Source organism: Callorhinus ursinus, unplaced genomic scaffold, assembly GCF_003265705.2.
Source record: "Callorhinus ursinus isolate GAN/ISIS: 27379988/994484 unplaced genomic scaffold, GSC_fseal_2.0 scaffold52, whole genome shotgun sequence".
In the NCBI taxonomy this organism is placed as follows: Eukaryota; Metazoa; Chordata; class Mammalia; order Carnivora; family Otariidae; genus Callorhinus; species Callorhinus ursinus.
This window is the reverse complement of record NW_027397114.1, coordinates 8107997-8127416: the sequence shown is the minus strand read 5'-3', so window position 1 is coordinate 8127416 and position 19420 is coordinate 8107997. Positions and strand designations below refer to the sequence as shown.

General features: G+C 56.6%; 1 protein-coding gene and 1 long non-coding RNA gene across 3 annotated transcripts; one reads left to right on the top strand and one right to left on the bottom strand.

Moving 5' to 3' along the window:
• Positions 1 to 58: 58 nt before the first annotated feature.
• On the top strand, positions 59 to 18402 carry CACNB1 (calcium voltage-gated channel auxiliary subunit beta 1). Of its 2 annotated transcripts, XM_025859430.2 has the most exons (14): positions 59 to 355; positions 2831 to 2917; positions 5949 to 6068; positions 6937 to 7059; positions 7612 to 7748; positions 7969 to 8045; positions 9421 to 9440; positions 9715 to 9795; positions 10237 to 10295; positions 10484 to 10593; positions 10711 to 10862; positions 13960 to 14055; positions 14482 to 14667; positions 16577 to 18402. In XM_025859430.2, the coding sequence occupies exons 1-14, from the start codon at positions 272 to 274 to the stop codon at positions 17036 to 17038; spliced, it is 1794 nt and encodes a 597-aa protein (XP_025715215.1). In that variant the 5' UTR covers positions 59 to 271; the 3' UTR covers positions 17039 to 18402. The 2 variants fall into 2 exon arrangements, with proteins under 2 accessions (XP_025715215.1, XP_073739955.1); XM_073883854.1 differs by lacking the exons at positions 9421 to 9440; positions 16577 to 18402 and adding an exon at positions 8454 to 8608 and having other exon boundaries at positions 14482 to 14876.
• Positions 12542 to 19099, bottom strand: LOC141370987 (uncharacterized). The gene is made up of 3 exons (XR_012375556.1): positions 18630 to 19099; positions 14682 to 14809; positions 12542 to 13684 (listed from the first exon to the last, which is right to left on the bottom strand). It is a non-coding gene; the product is annotated as an uncharacterized lncRNA (long non-coding RNA).
• Positions 19100 to 19420: the final 321 nt, after the last annotated feature.

Here is a 19420-nt window from a genome sequence, read left to right as displayed (position 1 = left end):
GCGGAGGGAGGGAGGGAGGGCGGAGGGAGGGGCAGGTGGGAGCGGAGGGGGCGGGGGGAGATGCTGAGCCTTCAGGGGCGGAGGAGGCGGCGGCGGCAGAGGAGAGAGCGGGAGGAGGGACGGGAGGCAGGAAGAGGGCAGCCGAAGGCCGGGCCAGGTGGCTGGAGCGGGTGCCGGCTGCGCTGCGCGGCTCTCGGTTCCGACGGCCTCTCTCATTCGCTGAGGGCGCCCGGCTGGGCCGGGCCGGCAGCCGGAGGGGAGGCTCCTCTCCATGGTCCAGAAGACCAGCATGTCCCGGAGCCCTTACCCACCCTCCCAGGAGATCCCCATGGAGGTCTTCGACCCCAGCCCGCAGGTGAGGTGTGGTGGCCGGGCCCGAGGGCAGGGGGCCGCTCCCGCGGACCTTGTGGGGTCGGCTCGAGGTTCGCGGGGAAGAAGGAGTTAGGTGCCCGGCGCCCGTCGCGGAGGGGCGCCTGCGCGCCCCCAGTCCCTGCCGGTTAATGATTGATGGGCGCTTGGCCGGGAGTTGGGCTGCGGTTTGGCGGAGCGGGGAGGGGGCGGTCGGGCCGCCTGTCACCCTCGCCTCGGCTCCCCCGCGTCAGGGTCCCTGCTCCAGGGCTGGAGAGTGGGGGAGCTGGCGGGGCATCCGGGGGTTGAGGGAGGCTCGAGAGCGAGCTCAGGCAAAGGGGGCGACGCACGCTCGGGGGCGCCAGGCGGGGGTGGGTGGGGCGGGGGTGGCCCTGGGAGATGGCCGAGGCGGTGGTCAGGGCGGTGCCAGCAGGCCTTCGGAGCCGCAGACACTGGCCTTTCGAGAGTGGGGAAGGGGCCGGCCCCGGGCTAGGCCCCCATCCTGGCACCTCAGCTACATCCTCATATTGGACCACCTTCCCTCCCCCAACACCCACGTTATCTTTCCTTCTCCACCCCCTTCCCCTCCCCAGCCTTAGAAAACGCCTCCGAAGTTTGGAAAGTTGTATGGATGCCAACTCACTGTCCTGGAGGGGAGGAAGCTGTGTTACCTGGGGGTTAGGGGGTTGTCTGCCTCCCCACCCCCAGTCACACTTTTCCGGTGCCCCGGGTTATCCCCAGGAAGGGGCGTTCTTGGGTGTGGTGCGTGCCCACGGAGTGACCAGCAGGGTCTGGGGTGACTGGTCAGGGTCTTGGGTGGTCGTGCCAAGGGATTTTTCTGGGACAAGGCCATTCTCCAATCTGGCAATACCCCGAGGCTAAGATACCATTAACTCTTTTCTTGCTGTGACCAGCCTGGAGCAACTGTAACCACCGTGAAAATGTGGTTGATGGGCATGTGAGGGAGGGGGTCAGGTTAGACCTAAAAATACCTCCTTTCTCCACCCCAGGCCCCTTGGAGCCTGGGAGGCAGCTGACTGGGGCCTTCCTTTCAGCTGTCCCTTGTCTCTCTGGGTGCCACTCCCTTTTCCCATCCTGGGGTGGTGGTGGTGGTGTGAAAGAGAGTCTGGGGCTCCCTGGAGGATCCTCTTAAGTTTGTAGGGATCCTCAATCCTAGAGGTTGGGATGTGTTTGGTTTGAGAGAAGGGGTTGGGAGGGAGGATTTTTGAAGGATTCCCAGGTACCTTTCTCTCCCATCTATCCATGCTCCTTCTTGTACTCAGGCCCAAGGAACCAGAGCCCCTAGTCTGATCATGTCTTATCTAGCTTCTTGGGATTAGAAACTCTAGGATGGCGGCTGGGGGCAAGGGCTTGGAGGGCCTGAACCCTCCATCATTCCCCTCCCCATGACTCTGGACTGGCCTGGGGCCCAGTGTGTATGTAAGTTAGGGAGGGCAAGGATGAGCCCCCTTGACAGGAGGCCTGGAAATACCTGAATGTGTGGCTGCTTGAGAGGTCAAGCAGTGTCCACTGCACCCAACCCAGGAACCCAGGCAGTGAGGCTGAGCCAGCCTACCCCAGGGACTTGTGGGGGCTGTGTCCTAGGCTTGTCTTGGGGCAGGGCCAAGGGGCATTTAGATTGATGCAGCCTGGTGGTTACCATGGGGACCGGTCATGGACAGTGGCCGCCAGGGTTTAGAGAGTGGAAGCTTGAGCTCTCTCTAGTGTGAGATTTCTAGAGGTGTGATCACTGTGATGATCAAGAGGGGGCTGAGAAACAGTCGTGACAGGGTTGGTGGGTGGGGGAGGTGTTGCTAAATCTGCCCCCATGACACTGGGCTGGGTTGGGGTTAGATGTTTCCTTTCCAAATACAGTTCCATCCGCCCCCCCTTAGCCCCCTCCCCAGAAATCTGGTTTTGGGTCTCCAAGAACTGAGAGCTGCCACTCCCCTCCCCACTCTGCGGAAAAAATGAAGGCAAGATTCGGGCGCGGTAAAAGCCAAGCTGGGCCCAGGTTGGCGATTCCTCTTCACCCTGGGGGCCACGGGCACACTCGGCCCCCCTCAGCTCCAGCTGAGGAGGAAAGGGAGGGGGACTTTCCCCAGCTCTCTCTGCCCCCCTCACACTGCAGGCAGCCTCTCCCTTCCCCGGAGGCCTCTGCAGCCTGCCCAGCATCTTAATTAGCTTTGCTGCCTAATGAGCCTCCAGCTTCTCAGCGCCTCCCTGTTCCCAGCCTCTCTGGCTTGGTTTGGGGGTTTCTGTGCGAGCTTTCTAAGGTCCTCTCCCACTGTCCCCCCACCCCAAGGCTGTGATCTGGGCCCCCCCCCCCGGGCTGTACCATCTCTGGAAGAAGATGGGGGGTGGGGCTGTTCAGATCAGGCAATGATACTCCCAAAGCTTGGCAGGAGCTCTGGGCCTGATGGGATGAGGGTTGGGAACGGCCCTTTCTGATTCCACTCTTGTCCCTTCCTGGCTTCCCCAGGGCAAATACAGCAAGAGGAAAGGGCGGTTCAAAAGGTCGGATGGGAGCACGTCCTCAGATACGACATCCAACAGTTTTGTCCGCCAGGTAATGGGGAGGCTGGGCTGAGAGAAAGGAGGTGGCTGGTTGGTGGAGACCAGCATTGGTGAGCTGGTATATTTAGCTAGGAGGCTTTTCTCCAGGCACCCTCCTCCATGTCATTTGTCACCTGCCTGGAACCACCCCATCACCCTTACCCCCGTGACCTCTCCTGCACACACTGTCAGCCTGCACCCACTGCCTCAGCCCCCGCCCTGCCCCTCCCCCAGCCCCAGGCACCAGCCCCTGCTGCCTGCCTGCGTCATCTCATTCAGGGACAGCCTGGCCTGCCTCCTCCTAGCTTGCTTCGGGCTGTCACCCACTCCCCCTGCCGGCTGTCTGCTTCCATGTCCTCCCCCAGAACCTGTGACAGCGTGGGGTAGAGGCAGAGCCTAAGAGATGAGGAGCCAGGTCCTTTGGGTCCCTGGAGCCCTGGTGGGGTATGGCGAGGAAACGCCTCCTCCCATCCAGCTGACTGCTCTTGACTACGCAGAGAGAAAGTGTGTTGGAAGGGGCGAGGGCGGGAGGGCGTTGGTTTTAGAGAGGAGGGTAGCCCAGCACCCCTGGCTGAAGGAGACTGGCTAGCTTTCTGGGGTCTTCTTTTCTCAGTCAGGAAGATGCCATTCTCATCTCTGTTCTCACTCTCAACCCCAGGCCGTCTCGGGCTCAGGGAGGGGCAGCCAGAGAGGCATGTGGTTGCTATGGCTACAGAGCATCTCAACCAAACCTGGTACCCAAAAAAGGCGAGGGAGGCTTGGGATCAGACAAGGAAAGGGAGTATGTCGAAAGAGGAAATGGGCAGGGCATAGGAGAGCAGAGAGTAGGGAGGTCAGCCCCCGTACCTCCTTGGGCTGGAGAGAGAGGGTGGTGCCAGGCAAACCCACCGCAGATTGTGGAGTGAGGCCCTTTCTGCCTCTTGTGTCTCCACAACACTTGGCACATGTGAGCCCAGGCCTCACTTGAGAGGATCAGACAAGCAGCCCTTCATCCCAGCATCTTCTAAGCGCACAGATAGACGGGAAGTCCTTTCTTCAGTCTTTTCCTCATCCCTCCTGTTGCAGGACTCAGCCAGGGCCAGGGCCAGGGATAGGAGGAATGACGCTGTGCTCGGGGCTAACTCCTCTTGACAGAAAAGAATCTTGGTTCCTTCAGTGTTTGCCACCCCCAGAGGATCAAACCCCAGCCTCCAGTCCTTCCTCCTCTCAGCTCCCTAGCTCTGACCCCCAGTAGGTGGCAGGGAGTGGGGGAGCAGGCCTTGCCACATCTCTGAGCTAAATATACCCTAGCAGTTTGCACATGTAGCAACTCTGCTTGTAACCTGAGCCCCCTGGGGGAGCGGGCAGTTTGGGCCCCCCCCCCAGGCCTGCAGGGCCAGGCACTGAGGGCGCCGGGATGGAGGCGCCCAGCCGGACCCTCGTAGTGGTGAGCCAAGGATGGGGTGGGAGTCGGGGTGGGTGGGAGCAGCCCCAGTGGGAAAGCTGATGGGGGGGCCCTCACTCCAGCCTGTCTCCTTGCCTCCTCGCTGTTTCCCTGCTCCTGCCATTTCTGATATGTCTATGTGTGTGCATGTCTGTGTGTGTGTGCGCGCGCGCGTGCGTACACGCATGTCCGTAAGGATCAGTAAATGCCTCTCTGCCACTCTGTCTCTGGGTCTGTTTCTCGGGCTCTCTGGGCATCTGTCTCCTTGATTCTTAGTGCTCTCATCAGGACGGGTGGAGAGTAGTAGATCAGCTGGTTTTCACTCTCCTTCCCTTTTGTTTCTTTTCCAGCCTCCATTAGTGACCCTCCTCCCACCCCAGTCTTGCCCCTTCATGAGTCTCCTACTTTTGTGATTTGGCTGGGAAAGGAGCGGGCAACCTCACTAGCTAATGACAGGACCCTCTGGGGGAGGTGGGACTGTGTTTTCTCTCTTTCCTAGGTTCCCTGGGCATTCCTGGCCAAGTGACCCTTTCATGGCCTCAGGAAAGAACCCTGACACGTGTGTAGTCCTGCTCTTCCTCCAGCACCTCCTGCCCCTGTCCCAACACCGCCACATTTGTGTAGTAGCACACCTCCTGGCTCCTGCCCTCATGTGCTGCACATGGTCAGGGACGCTCACATCTAGGGTGCCCCCTGCCTGTGCTGAGGTGCACCTATATGCATTCAGTCGTGCATATCCAGCACACAACCGTAGAACGCAGCCTCCTTAACGCACTTGAAGTTGCACATCCAAGCACGCCTGTGGATAAGTATGTTCATTGACAGGTTGGGCCTCACTCATGCGCCTGCATCCCTGAGGGAGTTCCTTGGGCTCTGGGATGGTCTGTGTGGTCAAGGCCAGCTTCCTGGCCTAGCCAGACTTCTGGGCCTGCCTAGACCCTAGCAGCTAGCAGCCCTAGAATTAGAGAGAGGCCTGCCCCATGTTCTGCTCTTCACTTGCCTCTTTTGCCTGCACTACCCTAGGAATCTTAGGTTCTCTTTTTGGATTTGTGAGAGCCTGAGGGTTGGGGTTCCTCTGATTCTGGCCAGGGAAATAGGATTCTATCTCCCCTCACCTTTGAGCAGAAGATAGCAAAATTTTTGGCGGCCCCTTCCTGCAGAGCAGGCTGCCCACTGCCAATTTTGTAGAGAGCTCAGGCCTATGTTGGTGGCTACTGGCCCTGGAAGGACTCAGTGGGCTTCTCCCGAGTCTATCTCAGCCGGTACGGTGCTGGGGGCAGGGGAGGGAAGGAGGAACAGGGAGTGGAGACTGTCCCCTGGCACTCCTCCCCTGCACTGTGCCCCTATCAGGTTCCCACCCCTCCCTGGGCCCCAAGCAGCTGTCCTGGGACTTGCTTTAACCCCGCTGCTGTCACCCTTCCTAGGGCCACACTTTTCCCAGGGGCCTGCCAATCTCAGTCCCTGGCTTCTCTCATTTCATACCACCTTTTCCTAGCCCTTGTGGCATCACACTGGGCTGGCTGGGGCTTGAGGCGTTCATGATGGGTGGCCCCTCTGTGCCTCCCAAGGCCCAGAAACCAGGAGGCAGTGCAGGCCCTGAGCCGGCCCGGTCCGTTTTCAGGGCTCGGCGGAGTCCTACACCAGCCGACCATCGGACTCTGACGTGTCTCTGGAGGAGGACCGGGAAGCCCTAAGGAAGGAGGCAGAGCGCCAGGCATTAGCCCAGCTCGAGAAAGCCAAGGTGAGAAATACAGGGTCAGGGGGCTGCGCTGGCTCTATTTTCCCACCCCCAGGCCTTAGGGATGGCCTGAACAGACCAAGGGTCAAGTCTTGGCCCAGCCACTCTTCAGCTGGTGTACCCCAGGGCCTCGATGTGCCTCTGTCTTACAGCTGTAAAATGTGGGCTATATTACTCGCCTTCTCATACAGTATAAGTGCTTAGTAGTGTTGTCCACACATAGTAGGAACTTGAGACTCTTCACTGCTTTCTGGAGTCAAATATCCTGGGCTGACCCTGATTAGCTGTGTGATCTCAGGGGAGCCGCTTAACCTTTCTGAACTTTAGTCTCCTCATTCATTAGAATGAAGATAATAATAGTAGTTAACTTTTTTATTTTTTAAGATTTTATTTTATTTTGTTTTAAGTAATCTCTACACCCAGTGTGGGGCCCGAACTTACAACCCTGAGATCAAGAGTTGCGTCCTCCACTGACTGAGCCAGCCAGGCGCCCCTAGTAGTTGACTTCTTAAGGTTTTTGTGGTGAATAAATGAGATAATGCTTGTAAAACATGTTAACATGGGACCTGGCACAGTAAACCATAGCTTTGGTCATTATTATTGTTGTTGTTGTTGTTGTTATCATTACTGATAGTCTTTCTGGATGTTATTCCAGGATAATACTTACCATCCCTAGTGGCCCCCTCCATTCTGAGAAGGCTGAATTCTATTTTTTTTTAATTGTGAAATTTAGTGTACATACAGGAAAACTACTTAGACAATTCAGTATACTTTTTAATGATCAACACAACAAACCTCCACATCATCCCCATCCCACTACGGTACGTCGTGGCTTAACCCTCTGGTTGTCATTCTCCCTGTGTACCTCTAGACCAAGCCGGTGGCATTTGCTGTGCGAACAAATGTCGGCTACAACCCATCTCCCGGGGATGAGGTGCCGGTGCAGGGAGTGGCCATCACCTTCGAGCCCAAGGATTTCCTGCACATCAAAGAGGTGGAGAGAGCACTTGGTGTCTGGAAGGAGGGCAGGGTAGTGGGGGCCAGGAGAAGGGCAGCTGGAGCTCTAGCGGAAAAAGACTTCTGAGCCAAGCAGAGCTCGGCTGAATCTGCTCTATGAGCTTAGACAAATCTCTTCCCCTCTCTGAGCCTCTAAGTTTCATTGGTAAAATGGGGTGGTGATGCCAAGGTCCCATGGATGTCGAGAGGGTTGTGATGAGATTTGTAAGTGGGGTGATAGTGTGCAGGCACATGTGGGTGTCAGCACTCACCCCTCTCCCTGCCTTTCCAGGGTGGGGTGGGCACATGGTGGGACGGGGACATGTGGGGGGTGGGGTGGTCCATGGCCCAAGGGGCCGCAGGTCACGGAGTTGTTCTGAGGACTGGGGGCTGTGCTCAGAGGCTAGAGCCAGGGGCCAGCTCTTCAGAGGTGCCACCCCCTGGGGAGGCGTAGCAGGTCCCAGGGTGGTTTCTTCATAGGGTGGCTGCTGGCTTGCCCCTCCAATCTCCCTCTTGGTCTCTCCCACCCACCTGCTGTTGCCGTTTGCAGAAATATAATAACGACTGGTGGATCGGGCGACTGGTGAAGGAGGGCTGTGAGGTGGGCTTTATCCCCAGCCCTGTCAAACTGGACAGCCTGCGCCTCCTGCAGGAACAGAAGCTGCGCCAGAACCGCCTCAGCTCCAGGTGTCTAGCTGGGGACCGGGAGGGAGCCATCCACCTGGGACTGGGCCGCAAGGGTTGACCCATTGCCCCGAGGGCATAGCTACGTACACTGTCACCCGTGGCGCTGGAGAATCTCCGGGGGCGGGGGGAGGGTGGCAGGCAGCATAGGAGAGAACAAGCTTCCCCCACCCTCACGCCCACCCCTCTGCTCACAGCTCCGTTTGCCTCTCTGCCCACACAGCAAATCAGGTGACAACTCCAGCTCCAGCCTAGGAGACGTGGTGACTGGCACCCGCCGCCCCACGCCCCCTGCCAGTGGTAAGAGCTGCTACCACCTTAGGGAACGGCGGGGGTGGGGTGGGGGAGCTCCCGGATGGGGGGGGGGGGTCTCTGCACTGCCTGTCCCCTCCTTTCCCTGCAGTAGGGGGCGCCCCAGACCTGAGTCCTCCAAACACACCCAGCGGTACCCCCTCCGTGAAGAGTAGGATGCCCCCCAAGCGGGGCCCGTCAGCGCCCATTCTCCTGTGTCTCTCCTTCCCGTTTCTTTGGTAGCTCCATCTCTCTGCCTGACCCCCTGCCCCAGCCCCATTCATCTCTCCTAGCTCTGTTCCATTCACTTCTTCTTTCTTTTTTCCCCACCCCGTCCCTGCCTTCCGCACTTGTGTCTCCATGTCCATCCCACCCCTCCCCACCTCGCCTCCCTCCTGTCTCCTGACTGCGGCCCAGGTAATGAGATGACTAACTTAGCCTTTGAACTAGACCCCCTAGAGCTAGAGGACGAGGAGGCAGAGCTCGGGGAGCAGAGCGGCTCTGCCAAGACTAGTGTTAGCAGTGTCACCACCCCGCCACCCCATGGCAAACGCATCCCCTTCTTCAAGAAGGTAATTCTTGCTGGGTTCTGCCAAGAGGGCAGGGGGTCAGGGCCCGGCTCTTTGGCAGGGGGAGGGGCCGGGTCAGATTCAGACGCAGTGCTGGCCCAGTTCTGTGGGGAGCAGGGCCTCCTGCCAAGGAGCAGGGAGGGGTGGCATGGCACCAGGAGCGGGCACGTCCAGCTCCACGCACCACCCCTCTGTGGCCCACCCCCAGGAAGGGATGTTTCTTGCAGCCGAAGCACCCCTTCCCTTGGAAGGCTGTACCCCTTGCCCCACCGCCCCCGGAAGCAGGGGCTGGTGGTAACGAAACAGGGATATTCCACGTTTGCCCTCCACCCCAGCATGTGATGGGGAGAGTGGCATGGTGAACCCTTCTTGGTCTTTTTTGGACTCCGTGGGGCTCGGATGGGCTTATGGGGGTCTACTGGCTGCACAGCAGGACAGTTTAAGGAACCCTTAAAATGGGCAGGGTGGACTGCACTAGAGGCAGGAGATGGGCACCAAATTAGGGGCTGTCACCCTTTCCAGAACTTTCCCAAGACCCGGAAAGGGGAAGGGTAGGTGGAAATATTTGTAAGTCCACTGGACTGTCAGTCCTTCTCCCAGCCCTGACCTAGGGCCATCTCTGGCTCCCTCTTGGCATGGGGTCCCGTCCCCTCTCTCTGGCTCTGTCTGTCACTAACACGCATGCCCTGTTATCTCTCCTCGTCTGCCCGCTCTCCCCCCCTCTCCTGCCCTGGCTCCTTCCTTGCCTCTGCCCCTGCCTGGGTGCCCTCCCCTCTCTCCCCCGCCTCCCTACTCTTGGCAATCTCTGGACCCAGCCAAACAGAAGCAGAAGTCGGTGAGTATCACAGCTTTCTGTGTCCCCCTCCCCACCCCCTGGGATGAGCTAGTGGGACCTTCTAACACCCTTCTCATGCCCCCCCTACCCACCCCCCATTTCCCTCACCCTTCCTGGTTCTCCTTGGCCATCCCTCCCCACCCCCACCCCAATCCCCCACATCTGGGTTCTGGGAGCAGGGGGAGGAAAGAATGCATGGGGGAGCCTGGAGGCTGGGGAAGAGGGGCTAATGCCGTCTCCACTCTGGGGTTTCCCCTCCCTGCTTCCCCCTCAGACAGAGCATGTGCCCCCCTATGACGTGGTACCTTCCATGAGGCCCATCATCCTGGTGGGACCGTCGCTCAAGGGCTATGAGGTAGGAGCCCCTAGAGGGGTGTGGACCCAGAGGGGCCCAGATCTCTAGAGAGATGCTACAGAAAGGTTTAGACCCCAGGGAGATCCCCTGGAAGGGCCCAGATACCCAGGGTATCTCCCCAGCGGGCTACAGACCTTCAGAGAAGCCCCCAGAGGGGCCTGACCCACAGGGAGACTCACTCAGAAGGGTCCAGTCCCCTTCCCCCAAGACACCCCCGAGAAGGTTCCTCCCAGGGAATCCACCTAGAAGAACCTTTGGAATCAGAGACCCCATCAGAGGCTCCTCAGACCCAGAAGGAACCCCCCACCTCCCCCAGGGGCCCATTTACCTCAGGAATTAGAGAAGAAAATGGAATGTGAGGGTGTAAATACTTGGCAGCCCACCCTTCCTGAGTGGCTTTAAATACCTCACTCCCCCCCGCCCCGCACCCCCCAACCTCAGGTTACAGACATGATGCAGAAAGCTTTATTTGACTTCCTGAAGCATCGATTTGATGGCAGGTAAGACCCTGGGAGCTGGCTCCCCAACCCCATTGTGGTCCTGGGCTGCTGCGGATGGTCAGGGTGGGCTTGAATGCTGATCCTGGGCCTCCTTGCACTGAGGGCTAGGAGGCAGGCCTGGAGCCTGGGCAGTGAGCAGGGCATTCAAGCCCACCCTGACTCCTCACTCCCCTTGCCCCATCCTTCAGGATCTCCATCACTCGTGTGACGGCAGACATTTCCCTGGCTAAGCGCTCAGTTCTCAACAACCCCAGCAAACACATCATCATTGAGCGCTCCAACACACGCTCCAGCCTGGGTAAGCGCACCCTGCGACGTGGAGGGGGGGGTGCATCTCCAGAGGGGTTGGATTGTCCATTGCCTCTTGGGGAGGCCCCCCTACATTCCCCCTTCCCCATGACTCCGTGTCCCCCAGCTGAGGTTCAGAGCGAGATCGAGCGAATCTTCGAGCTGGCCCGGACCCTTCAGTTGGTTGCTCTGGATGCTGACACCATCAACCACCCAGCCCAGCTCTCTAAGACCTCACTGGCCCCCATCATTGTTTACATCAAGATCACCTCTCCAAAGGTAGGTGCGAGAGCCTGACCCTAGTGAGGACAGGAACACTCTGGGGTTGGGTGGCCTGTCTTTCAATCCCAGCAACTGCTTGTTAACTGTGTGACCAAATCTCCCCAAGCCTTATTTTCCTCCTTTGTAAAACTCCATCACATGGACATTGTGAAAATCGAACCTAATGTGAATGCTTAGCCCTTAGCAAAGGATCTGGATAATGTGCCTTATCATGTATTAGCTAGTATAAATATCATTATAGGGTCATGCAGGCCAGCCCCCTGTGTCCGCTCTGGTTGACCTCCCATCCTTGATCCAGAAAACTGAAAGAATTCTCTGCTTTTTTTTGCAGTGTCACCCAACTACTTGGCAGTTGGGAGGTCTTTTCTGTCATTTGATTTTGTCCCTTTTTGCTGCACTGTCCTCGCTTGGACCTTGATAGAAATGAATCAGTAGGAAGGCTGGTTTACTTCTTGTTCGTATTGCGGCTCTGTGAGTTTCCCCTCCTAGATGTTAGCGGGGGTTTGAGAAACATGGAGGGAGAGTTTAGGTGAAGGATTTGAAGTAAGAAAACAGCATTGGGTTCAAGGCTTTGCTCTGGTTGACTTACTCATTCATTCATTCATTCACTCACTTTTGGTGTTTGTTTGGTTGTTGTTTTGTTATTGAGCTTGGGATTTCTGGAGGATTTATTTAGCCTCTGAGCCTCAATTTCTTCACCTATGAACTGGGAATTGAAATCTCTCCCCTGTTATTGTTGAGGGGATTTGAGGTAATGATGGAAAGAGCCCTGAGTTCTGTCTGACTCATGACTGACAACCAAGGGTGGTAACTGTTCCCATTTTATGAACACACCCTATGAGCAGAGCACCCGGGTACCCCAACCTTTCTGGTTTCTAGTGAGCAGAAAGGGGAGGATAGGATTGAAGTCCTTCCTGGGGTGGTTGACAGGATCTAATGAGATACAGAAACACTCGGAGCTGGCAAGTAACCGACCCTTCCACTTTCTCCCAGGGGCACTGACCGAGGTGAAGGGTGGGGACTCTGGAGCCAGGGCGCCCGGAGTTAATGAACCAGCACTGTACTCCCAGCTCTGTGCTCCTTTGGCAAAGTCCCCTAACTTCTCTGTGCTCGTGTCCTCACCTGCAAAATAGAGATCTTCACATGGTGGTGGTGAGGATGACATAGGTGGGTTAACCATGCAAAGTGCCCAGGACCTACTAAGCACTATATCTGTTCTTTTGTTTTGTTTTTGTTTTGAAATAATTCCAAATCTAGAGAAGAGTTGCCAGAAGAGTACCAAGAACTGCCATTCTTTGAATGCCCTTCACTAAGATTCAGTACTTTTTTTTAAAAAGATTTTATTTATTTATTTGGCAGAGAGAGAGAGACAGTGAGAGAGGGAACACAAGCAGGGGGAGTGGGAGAGGGAGAAGCCGGCTTCCCATGGAGCAGGGAGCCCGATGCGGGGCTCGATCCCAGGACCCCGGGACCATGACCTGAGCCGAAGGCAGACACTTAACGGCTGAGCCACCTAGGTGCCCCAAGATTCAGTAATTTTTAAACAGCTTTATTGAGATAATTCACACACCATTCAATTCAGCCATTTAAAGTATATTGTTTAGTTTTCTGCAGATTCACTAATTTTGAACATTTTGCCACATTTATCTTTATGTATGTGTTATGTATATGTGAATATATATTTTTTCTGAATTATTTGAGAGTAGGTTGTAGATACCATGTCTTTATTCCTAAATATTTCAACGTGTATTTCTTAAGAACTGAGGACATTAATCTACATAACCACTGTACAGTTGCCAAATTCAAGAAATATTATAGTCCTTCATTTTTCTTTTTTCTTTCTTTCTTATTTTTATTAATTTTTTTAAGATTTTATTTATTTTTTTGACAGAGAGAGACACAGCGAGAGAGGGAACACAAGCAGGGGGGAGTGGGAGAGGGAGAAGCAGGCTTCCCGCGGAGCAGGGAGCCCGATGCGGGGCTCGATCCCAGGACCCTGGGATCATGACCTAAGCAGACGCTTAACGACTGAGCCACCCAGGCGCGCCAGTCCTTCCTTTTTTAATTGTCCCAATAATGCCCTTTATGGCAATTTCTCCCTCAACCCAGGATCACGTGTTATATTTAGTTGCTTTATCTCTTTAACATTTTTTTTTAGATTTTATTTATTTATTCGAGCGAGAGAGAGCAGGAGTGAGAGAGAGAGAGAGAGCACAAGCAGTGGGAGGCAGAGAGGCAGAGGGAGAGGAAGAAGCAAACTCCCCACTGAGCTGAGAGCCCAACTCGGGGCTCAATCCCAGGACCCTGGGATCATGACCTGAGCCAAAGGCAGACGCTTAACCGACTGAGTCCCCCAGGCACCCCTCTCTTTCACATTCTTAAACTGGAACAGTTCCCCAGCCTTTCTTGGATTTTTACGATGCTGACGTTTTTGAAGAGTACAGACCACCTACTTTGTAGACTGTTCGTCAGTGTGGGTTTGCTTGATGTTTCCTCGTGATGAGGCTTCGGTTTTGCATTTTGGTGCGATGTGTCTTTCTGAGCATGTTGCATCAAGAAGCACGAGGTGTCTGCTGTGTCATTGGTGACATTAACTTTGATCATTTCGTTAAGGTCATGGCTTTCTGGTTAGCTGTTATTACCATTATCATGATTGCTGTGGAGATGAGAATAATAATAGTGGCTACCTCATGAGATTATTGTCAGGACTAAATGAACTGATCATGTGGAAAGCACAGACCAGTGCCTGTTCGTAGCAAGTGTCCCATCAGAGATGGCTGCTGCCGTTCCCATGGGGATGCTGGCCTGGAGAATGAAGCCTGTAAAGAAGGTGACAGGAATCAGGAAGGCGAATCACTGCCTTTCAGATAGCCCCTTCCCAGGAGAGCCTGGCATGAGACCCTGGAGTGAGCCTGAGCACTGTCTTAAGGAGGCACACAGGGCTGGCGAGGTCATTTCTGAAGAGGTGTCCAGGGCTGAGAGTCATCCAACATCCACCCCCCGGCCCTGACACGCTCGCTCCACCCAGGACCTGCTTCTCTGATTTGGTGCATTGAGAGATCCCTCTAGCTCTGCTTCTCTTGCCCCAAACTAGGTACTTCAGAGGCTCATCAAGTCCCGAGGGAAGTCTCAGTCCAAACACCTCAATGTCCAAATAGCGGCCTCCGAGAAGCTGGCGCAGTGTCCCCCCGTGAGTGCTCAGACCCTGGGAAAGGGGAGCTCTTTGGGTTCTCCTGTTTCCTCTGGCCTGCATGAGAGACAGAGTGACCAGGAGCACCAGGGTGGGGTCTATAGGTGCGAACTGGTCTCCTGGGGAAAGAGCGCCGGACAGGCAGTCAGACACTGCGTTCGGGCCCCGGAAGCCCCACTTCTCTGTGGGGTCAAGCCGGGGTTGCCTTATATCCAGGATGAGAGAGTTGGACTGTCTGGGTGTCAAGACCTTTTGTAGTTCTGCCAGTGTATGTATATGAGAGTCCTCCTCTTCCTGGACATCCAGAGGTTTCTTTTTAACTTTGTCCTTCAACCCTTTGACTCCACCCACTGCACCCAGGCCACACCCTCACCCCTTAGTCACGCCCGGCTCATCCCAGCCCCGCCCCTAACCCCGCCTCCGCAGGAAATGTTTGACATCATCCTGGACGAGAACCAATTGGAGGACGCCTGCGAGCACTTGGCCGAATACTTGGAAGCCTATTGGAAGGCCACACACCCACCCAGCAGCACTCCGCCCAATCCGCTGCTGAACCGTACCATGGCTACTGCCGCTCTGGCCGCCAGCCCTGCCCCTGTCTCCAACCTCCAGGTACAGGTGCTCACCTCACTCAGGAGAAATCTCAGCTTCTGGGGTGGGCTGGAGACTTCTCAGCCGGCCAGGTCGGTGCCCCAGCAGCAGGAACACGCCATGTAGGTGTCCCATCCATTGCCCCTCCTGACCAGGGCTCGAACTGGAGCGCAGGGAACATGGGGAAGGAAGGGAAGAGCTTTATTTTGTAAAAAATGTGGTGAGTGGCAGCTTCTGGTGTCTGTGGTTTTTGATGGGATTGGGGCTGGCTGGTGGTGCCCCCCTGGGCCTGGTCCCATAGGTCTACAGCTGCTGCCCTAGGGGCTTTTGGATATGAGGCCTGATGGGGGCCTTATTATAAGATAGGGGATTAGGAGGAAAACATAAGGAAGACTGATATTTTCATTCACTGGACTTCACACCCATTTTGGTTTTATTTTTTAAATTTATTTTTTTAAAGTAATCTCTATACCCAATGTGGAGCTGGATCTCGTGGCCGAGAGATCAAGAGTTGCATGCTCTGCCGACTGAGCCAGCCAGGCGCCCCCACATCCATTTTAGACCCAGCAGAGCAAGGGCTATCAACCCCAGGCAGTTCCCACAGAGCAGGGCCATTAAGCCCAGAGAGACTGTCCCTTCTCTCAGAGCCCTAATCCCAGGAGTTTCCTCAGAGGGGACCCAGAATGAAGCATCTTCTCTGAGTTGATGCCCTACCTTCCATCCTTCTCCCAGTGAAACAGATTCCAGGAAAGGGCCTCCTGTGGGTGCCCTGCCCTGGCTGGACCTCCTCCCCTGGGAGCTGCTTCCCATCTCTAGGCTCACACCATTAAGTATTTGGTTCTAGATTAGAGCCAGAAGAGAGCCATGAAATCATTCTAAGACCATTGCTTTTCAAATTTGTTTTCAGTAACAGAGCTCATTTGTTCATTGAAACTTCTAAGGAAGCTCAGTATATAAAGTGGCCTTGCTCTGCTCAGAGGGAGCTGGGGGCTTGGCTTCCGTTTCTCCTCTACAGGGACCCCTGAAGCACTTTTGTGCCCTTCCCGCCACCTCGGGTCTCCAGGGAACGGCTTGGAAACTGCTGGTCTAATCCCCATGATACCACCGCAGAGAAACTGGGCCATAGAGAGGAGTCATTTGCTCAGGGTCACACAGCTTGAAGTGGCAAGGAATGGGACTAGAACCTAGGCCTTTTTGCACCCCACCCAGCCTCCTCCATGGTGGCGTGACCATCAGATCACCTTTATGTGGCATTTGGTGCTGAGGATGTTGGGCCGCCTCATTGTCTCTGGGGGAGGGGGTGGGGAGTGTGTATGGAGGGGGTTGGAGACCCATCAGCTTTCCCCAGGCTGCTGCTTTGTTTTTTTGCTGGGGGCGGGGGAGGAATCCTATCAACCCTGGAGACTTTGTCATCTGACCAGGGAATGGATGGGGGAGGTGTGGGGCTCTGGAAGCCTGTGATTAGGGTCTGGTTTGGGCTGAAGGAGCTGGGGTTAGTGAGCTCAAGCTGAAATCCCCTTAGTATATTTGGAAAACTGGGGCAGTGACTAACCCAATCAACCACTAACGAGTGGCGAAGCTAATGAGCTGTTAATGATGATTTAGCCCAAGACAGATTAATGACGTGCATTGAGGAAGCAATGACTAATTATTCGTGGGCTCTCTACCATGGTTACCAGAAGAGTTCATGCCTCCTCCTGTCTTATGAAGATTGGGTGCCTCCTGTCCCAATAGAGGAGCAAATGCCCTGAGGTCTGTCCTCTGGCTGGGCTGTAGAGCCATTTGCCCAGCTGCCCATCCCGTAGAGCCAGCACCCACCTCCTTTAGCCAGATTGGGTGTCCTGGCGCCATCACTAACCTGCCCTGCTTTGTTGTGTTTCTCTCACCCCTGCCTGATCTGCATGGTGTGTGCTGTCCGTCTGCTAACCAGGGACCCTACCTTGCTTCCGGGGACCAGTCGCTGGAACGGGCCACCGGGGAGCACGCCAGTGTGCACGAGTACCCTGGGGAGCTGGGCCAGCCCCCGGGCCTTTACCCCAGCAGCCACCCACCAGGCCGGGCGGGCACCCTGCGGGCACTGTCTCGCCAAGACACGTTTGATGCCGACACCCCTGGCAACCGAAACTCTGCCTACACGGAGCTGGGAGACTCATGTGTGGACATGGAAACGGACCCTTCAGAGGGGCCAGGGCTCGGAGACCCTGCAGGGGGCAGCACACCACCAGCCCAGCAGGGATCCTGGGAGGATGAGGAAGACTATGAAGAGGAGCTGACCGACAACCGGAACCGTGGCCGGAATAAGGCCCGCTACTGCGCAGAGGGTGGGGGCCCAGTTTTGGGGCGCAACAAGAATGAGCTGGAAGGCTGGGGGCGAGGTGTCTACATCCGCTGAGAAGCAGGGGCCACATAGTGGCTCAGGGTAGGGGAGGGACCAAGGGGCTCACCACGGGGGTGTATCTTTCCTCCAGGGGGCGCTGTCTCCCTCTCAGATGCCTTCGCTGGATGTTTGGGGTTTCTTTGGTGGTAGCATCCCAGCTCCTGGGATTCCCTTAAAGCCCAGCTGTAGGTTTTCACTTACTGCTGTGGATGGATGGGGGGATGCCCACCTTTCTGCAGTGTCCCTTTTCCCCACCTCAGGGGGCTCTCTCTGCTCACTCCCAGAGAAAAGGTGCACTTCTTTAACTCTTTATACTTGGGGCTCTCAATAAGGGTCCTAAATGGGGTAGCCCTTTCTTTCCCCAACCTGGAGTATTTGGGAAAGGTAAGGGGGCTTCCATAGACTCCTTCCCGTGAGGGTTCTCTTCCCTGAACCCCAGATCCAGGTTCCTTCACCATGCCCACCCCTCTCCCAGCTTCCTGGCAGCATTGTCTGGTGGGTGAGAGGTACAGAATAGAAGCCCCATGGGGAACTTGTCTTGGGGAGGGGTCTGGGTAGAGAGCGGCAGGCATCAAATGTAGTGCCCTCTGCCAGACCCGGACCCCTGAGGAGCGGGCAGCCGGAGGCCCTGCTACCCACCCCACCACTTCCATGCCTCAGCCTCCGCCTGCGCCAGGAATGAGCTTTGCCTACAACCTCCCTTGCCTACTGCCATTAGAAGAGGGGGCCCCTGTGCGTCTGAGCCCCCCCACCCCATTTCACCTGGGTGTGGCACCCATGGAACACTCTAGTCCGCCTCATTTTGAAACCAAAAAAACTGCTCCTTCACTTTTGCCCGGAGGCCCCAGGGGAGAGGCCCTGTGGGTTGGTGCCCAAGAGGTAATGGCTGCCCCAGGGGTCACCTGGGGGCCTTGGATCTCCCCTGGGGGCTTGGCTGCCGCTGGTCTTGCTCTGCATTTGCCTCTTGTGATCCTGTCCTCCTTCCACGTCCACTCCCCCCCCCAGGAGATGCCTTGGTACCCCCTCTGGCCCCCCCGGTGGTCCTCTCAGCCTAGCCTCCCTGCAGCCCCGCAGCCCCGCCCCTCCCCAGCACGCAGTGGGGCCAGAGAGCCGACTGTGCCAACGAGGACTGGGCCCTGCCCGGCTGCCCGCCTCGGGGATGGGCACCTCATGCCTATCTCACCACCTCCTGTGCCAGTGTTGGTCCCCCCCCCACCTGGGGTGGGGGGCAGCTTCCACTCACTGGTTAGAAGACACCACTGCCCAGTCTCCCCCAGCCCCCTCCCTGTCTGGTGTCCTGTGCCCCCAGTCTGTCTGTCTGTCCGTCTGTACTCCCCTAGAAGTATTTGGCCACATATAAAACCGCCGTCCTGTCCTTGGCCGCCGCCTCCCGAGCCTGCTTCTTCGTTCCTGCCACGCGGTCAGCCTGGGCAGGTGGGAGCTGCCGCCACGCAGGGGAGTGGGAAGGGGCGGGCGCGGGAGGAAGCCGTGCCCCGAACCCTTGATTCACCAGGACAGACGGTGCTTTGTTTGGCGACTCACTGAGGCCTCACGGTCCTGTGTGGCCAGTTTCAGCTGCCGCTTCCCATTCAGTCCCAAGTCTTACCCGTTTCCCCACAAGTAGAGCCAGAAAAGAATGGGAAGCCGAGGTGGAGAAATGGGGTGGCAGGCATGATTCCGTGGGTGAGATCCAGTTTTTCTGCTCCTGTGGCGTCGGCTGCTGCCCAGCACCTCCTGCGAGAGTGACTGAGTTCCCCTCTGGCTCCCTCTTCCACTGATGGCCCTGCTAACCAGCTTTGGGGAATGGAAGAGGTCTACTGGGGGGGGCAGAGAATGGGGGCTCCACCAGCCCCAGCTGAGAACATCAAGAGTGAGAGAGTCGGCAGGGGACTATGTCAGTTTCGTCAACCCCAGCTAGCAGGATGTGGACCCCGGACCGCTGTCGCCACTGGCACCTGTATCCTGCCTCATGTGGCACTCACAAACCATGTCGCCACTCTCCTGGTTCTTGTTTCTGGGGTGGTGGACCTGGAGGACTAGAGCTCCTGGGTCCCTTACCTGAATGCTTCTGCTCAAAGTGTGTGTGTGGCGGGGGGGGGCGGGGTGTAGGGCAGCAGACATCTAGACCTTCCCAGGTGAGGCATTAGCAGACCCAAGGAAAGGAATTGGGCAGGTCCGCAGGTCAGGTGGCGGGCCCAAGGTCCCAGGGAGTTGACAGCAAAGACTGCTGGGGTTGGAGTCCAGTCCCTGCCTCCCAGCCTAGCGCTCTGACCCCAGTGCCTTTCAATGGAATCAATCCTTTATTCCCGTGTTTACTCACTGGACATTTATTGAGCACCTACCATGTACCAAGCACAAGTCTAAAAGGGAGCCACAGACGGTTCAGGACAGCATGGT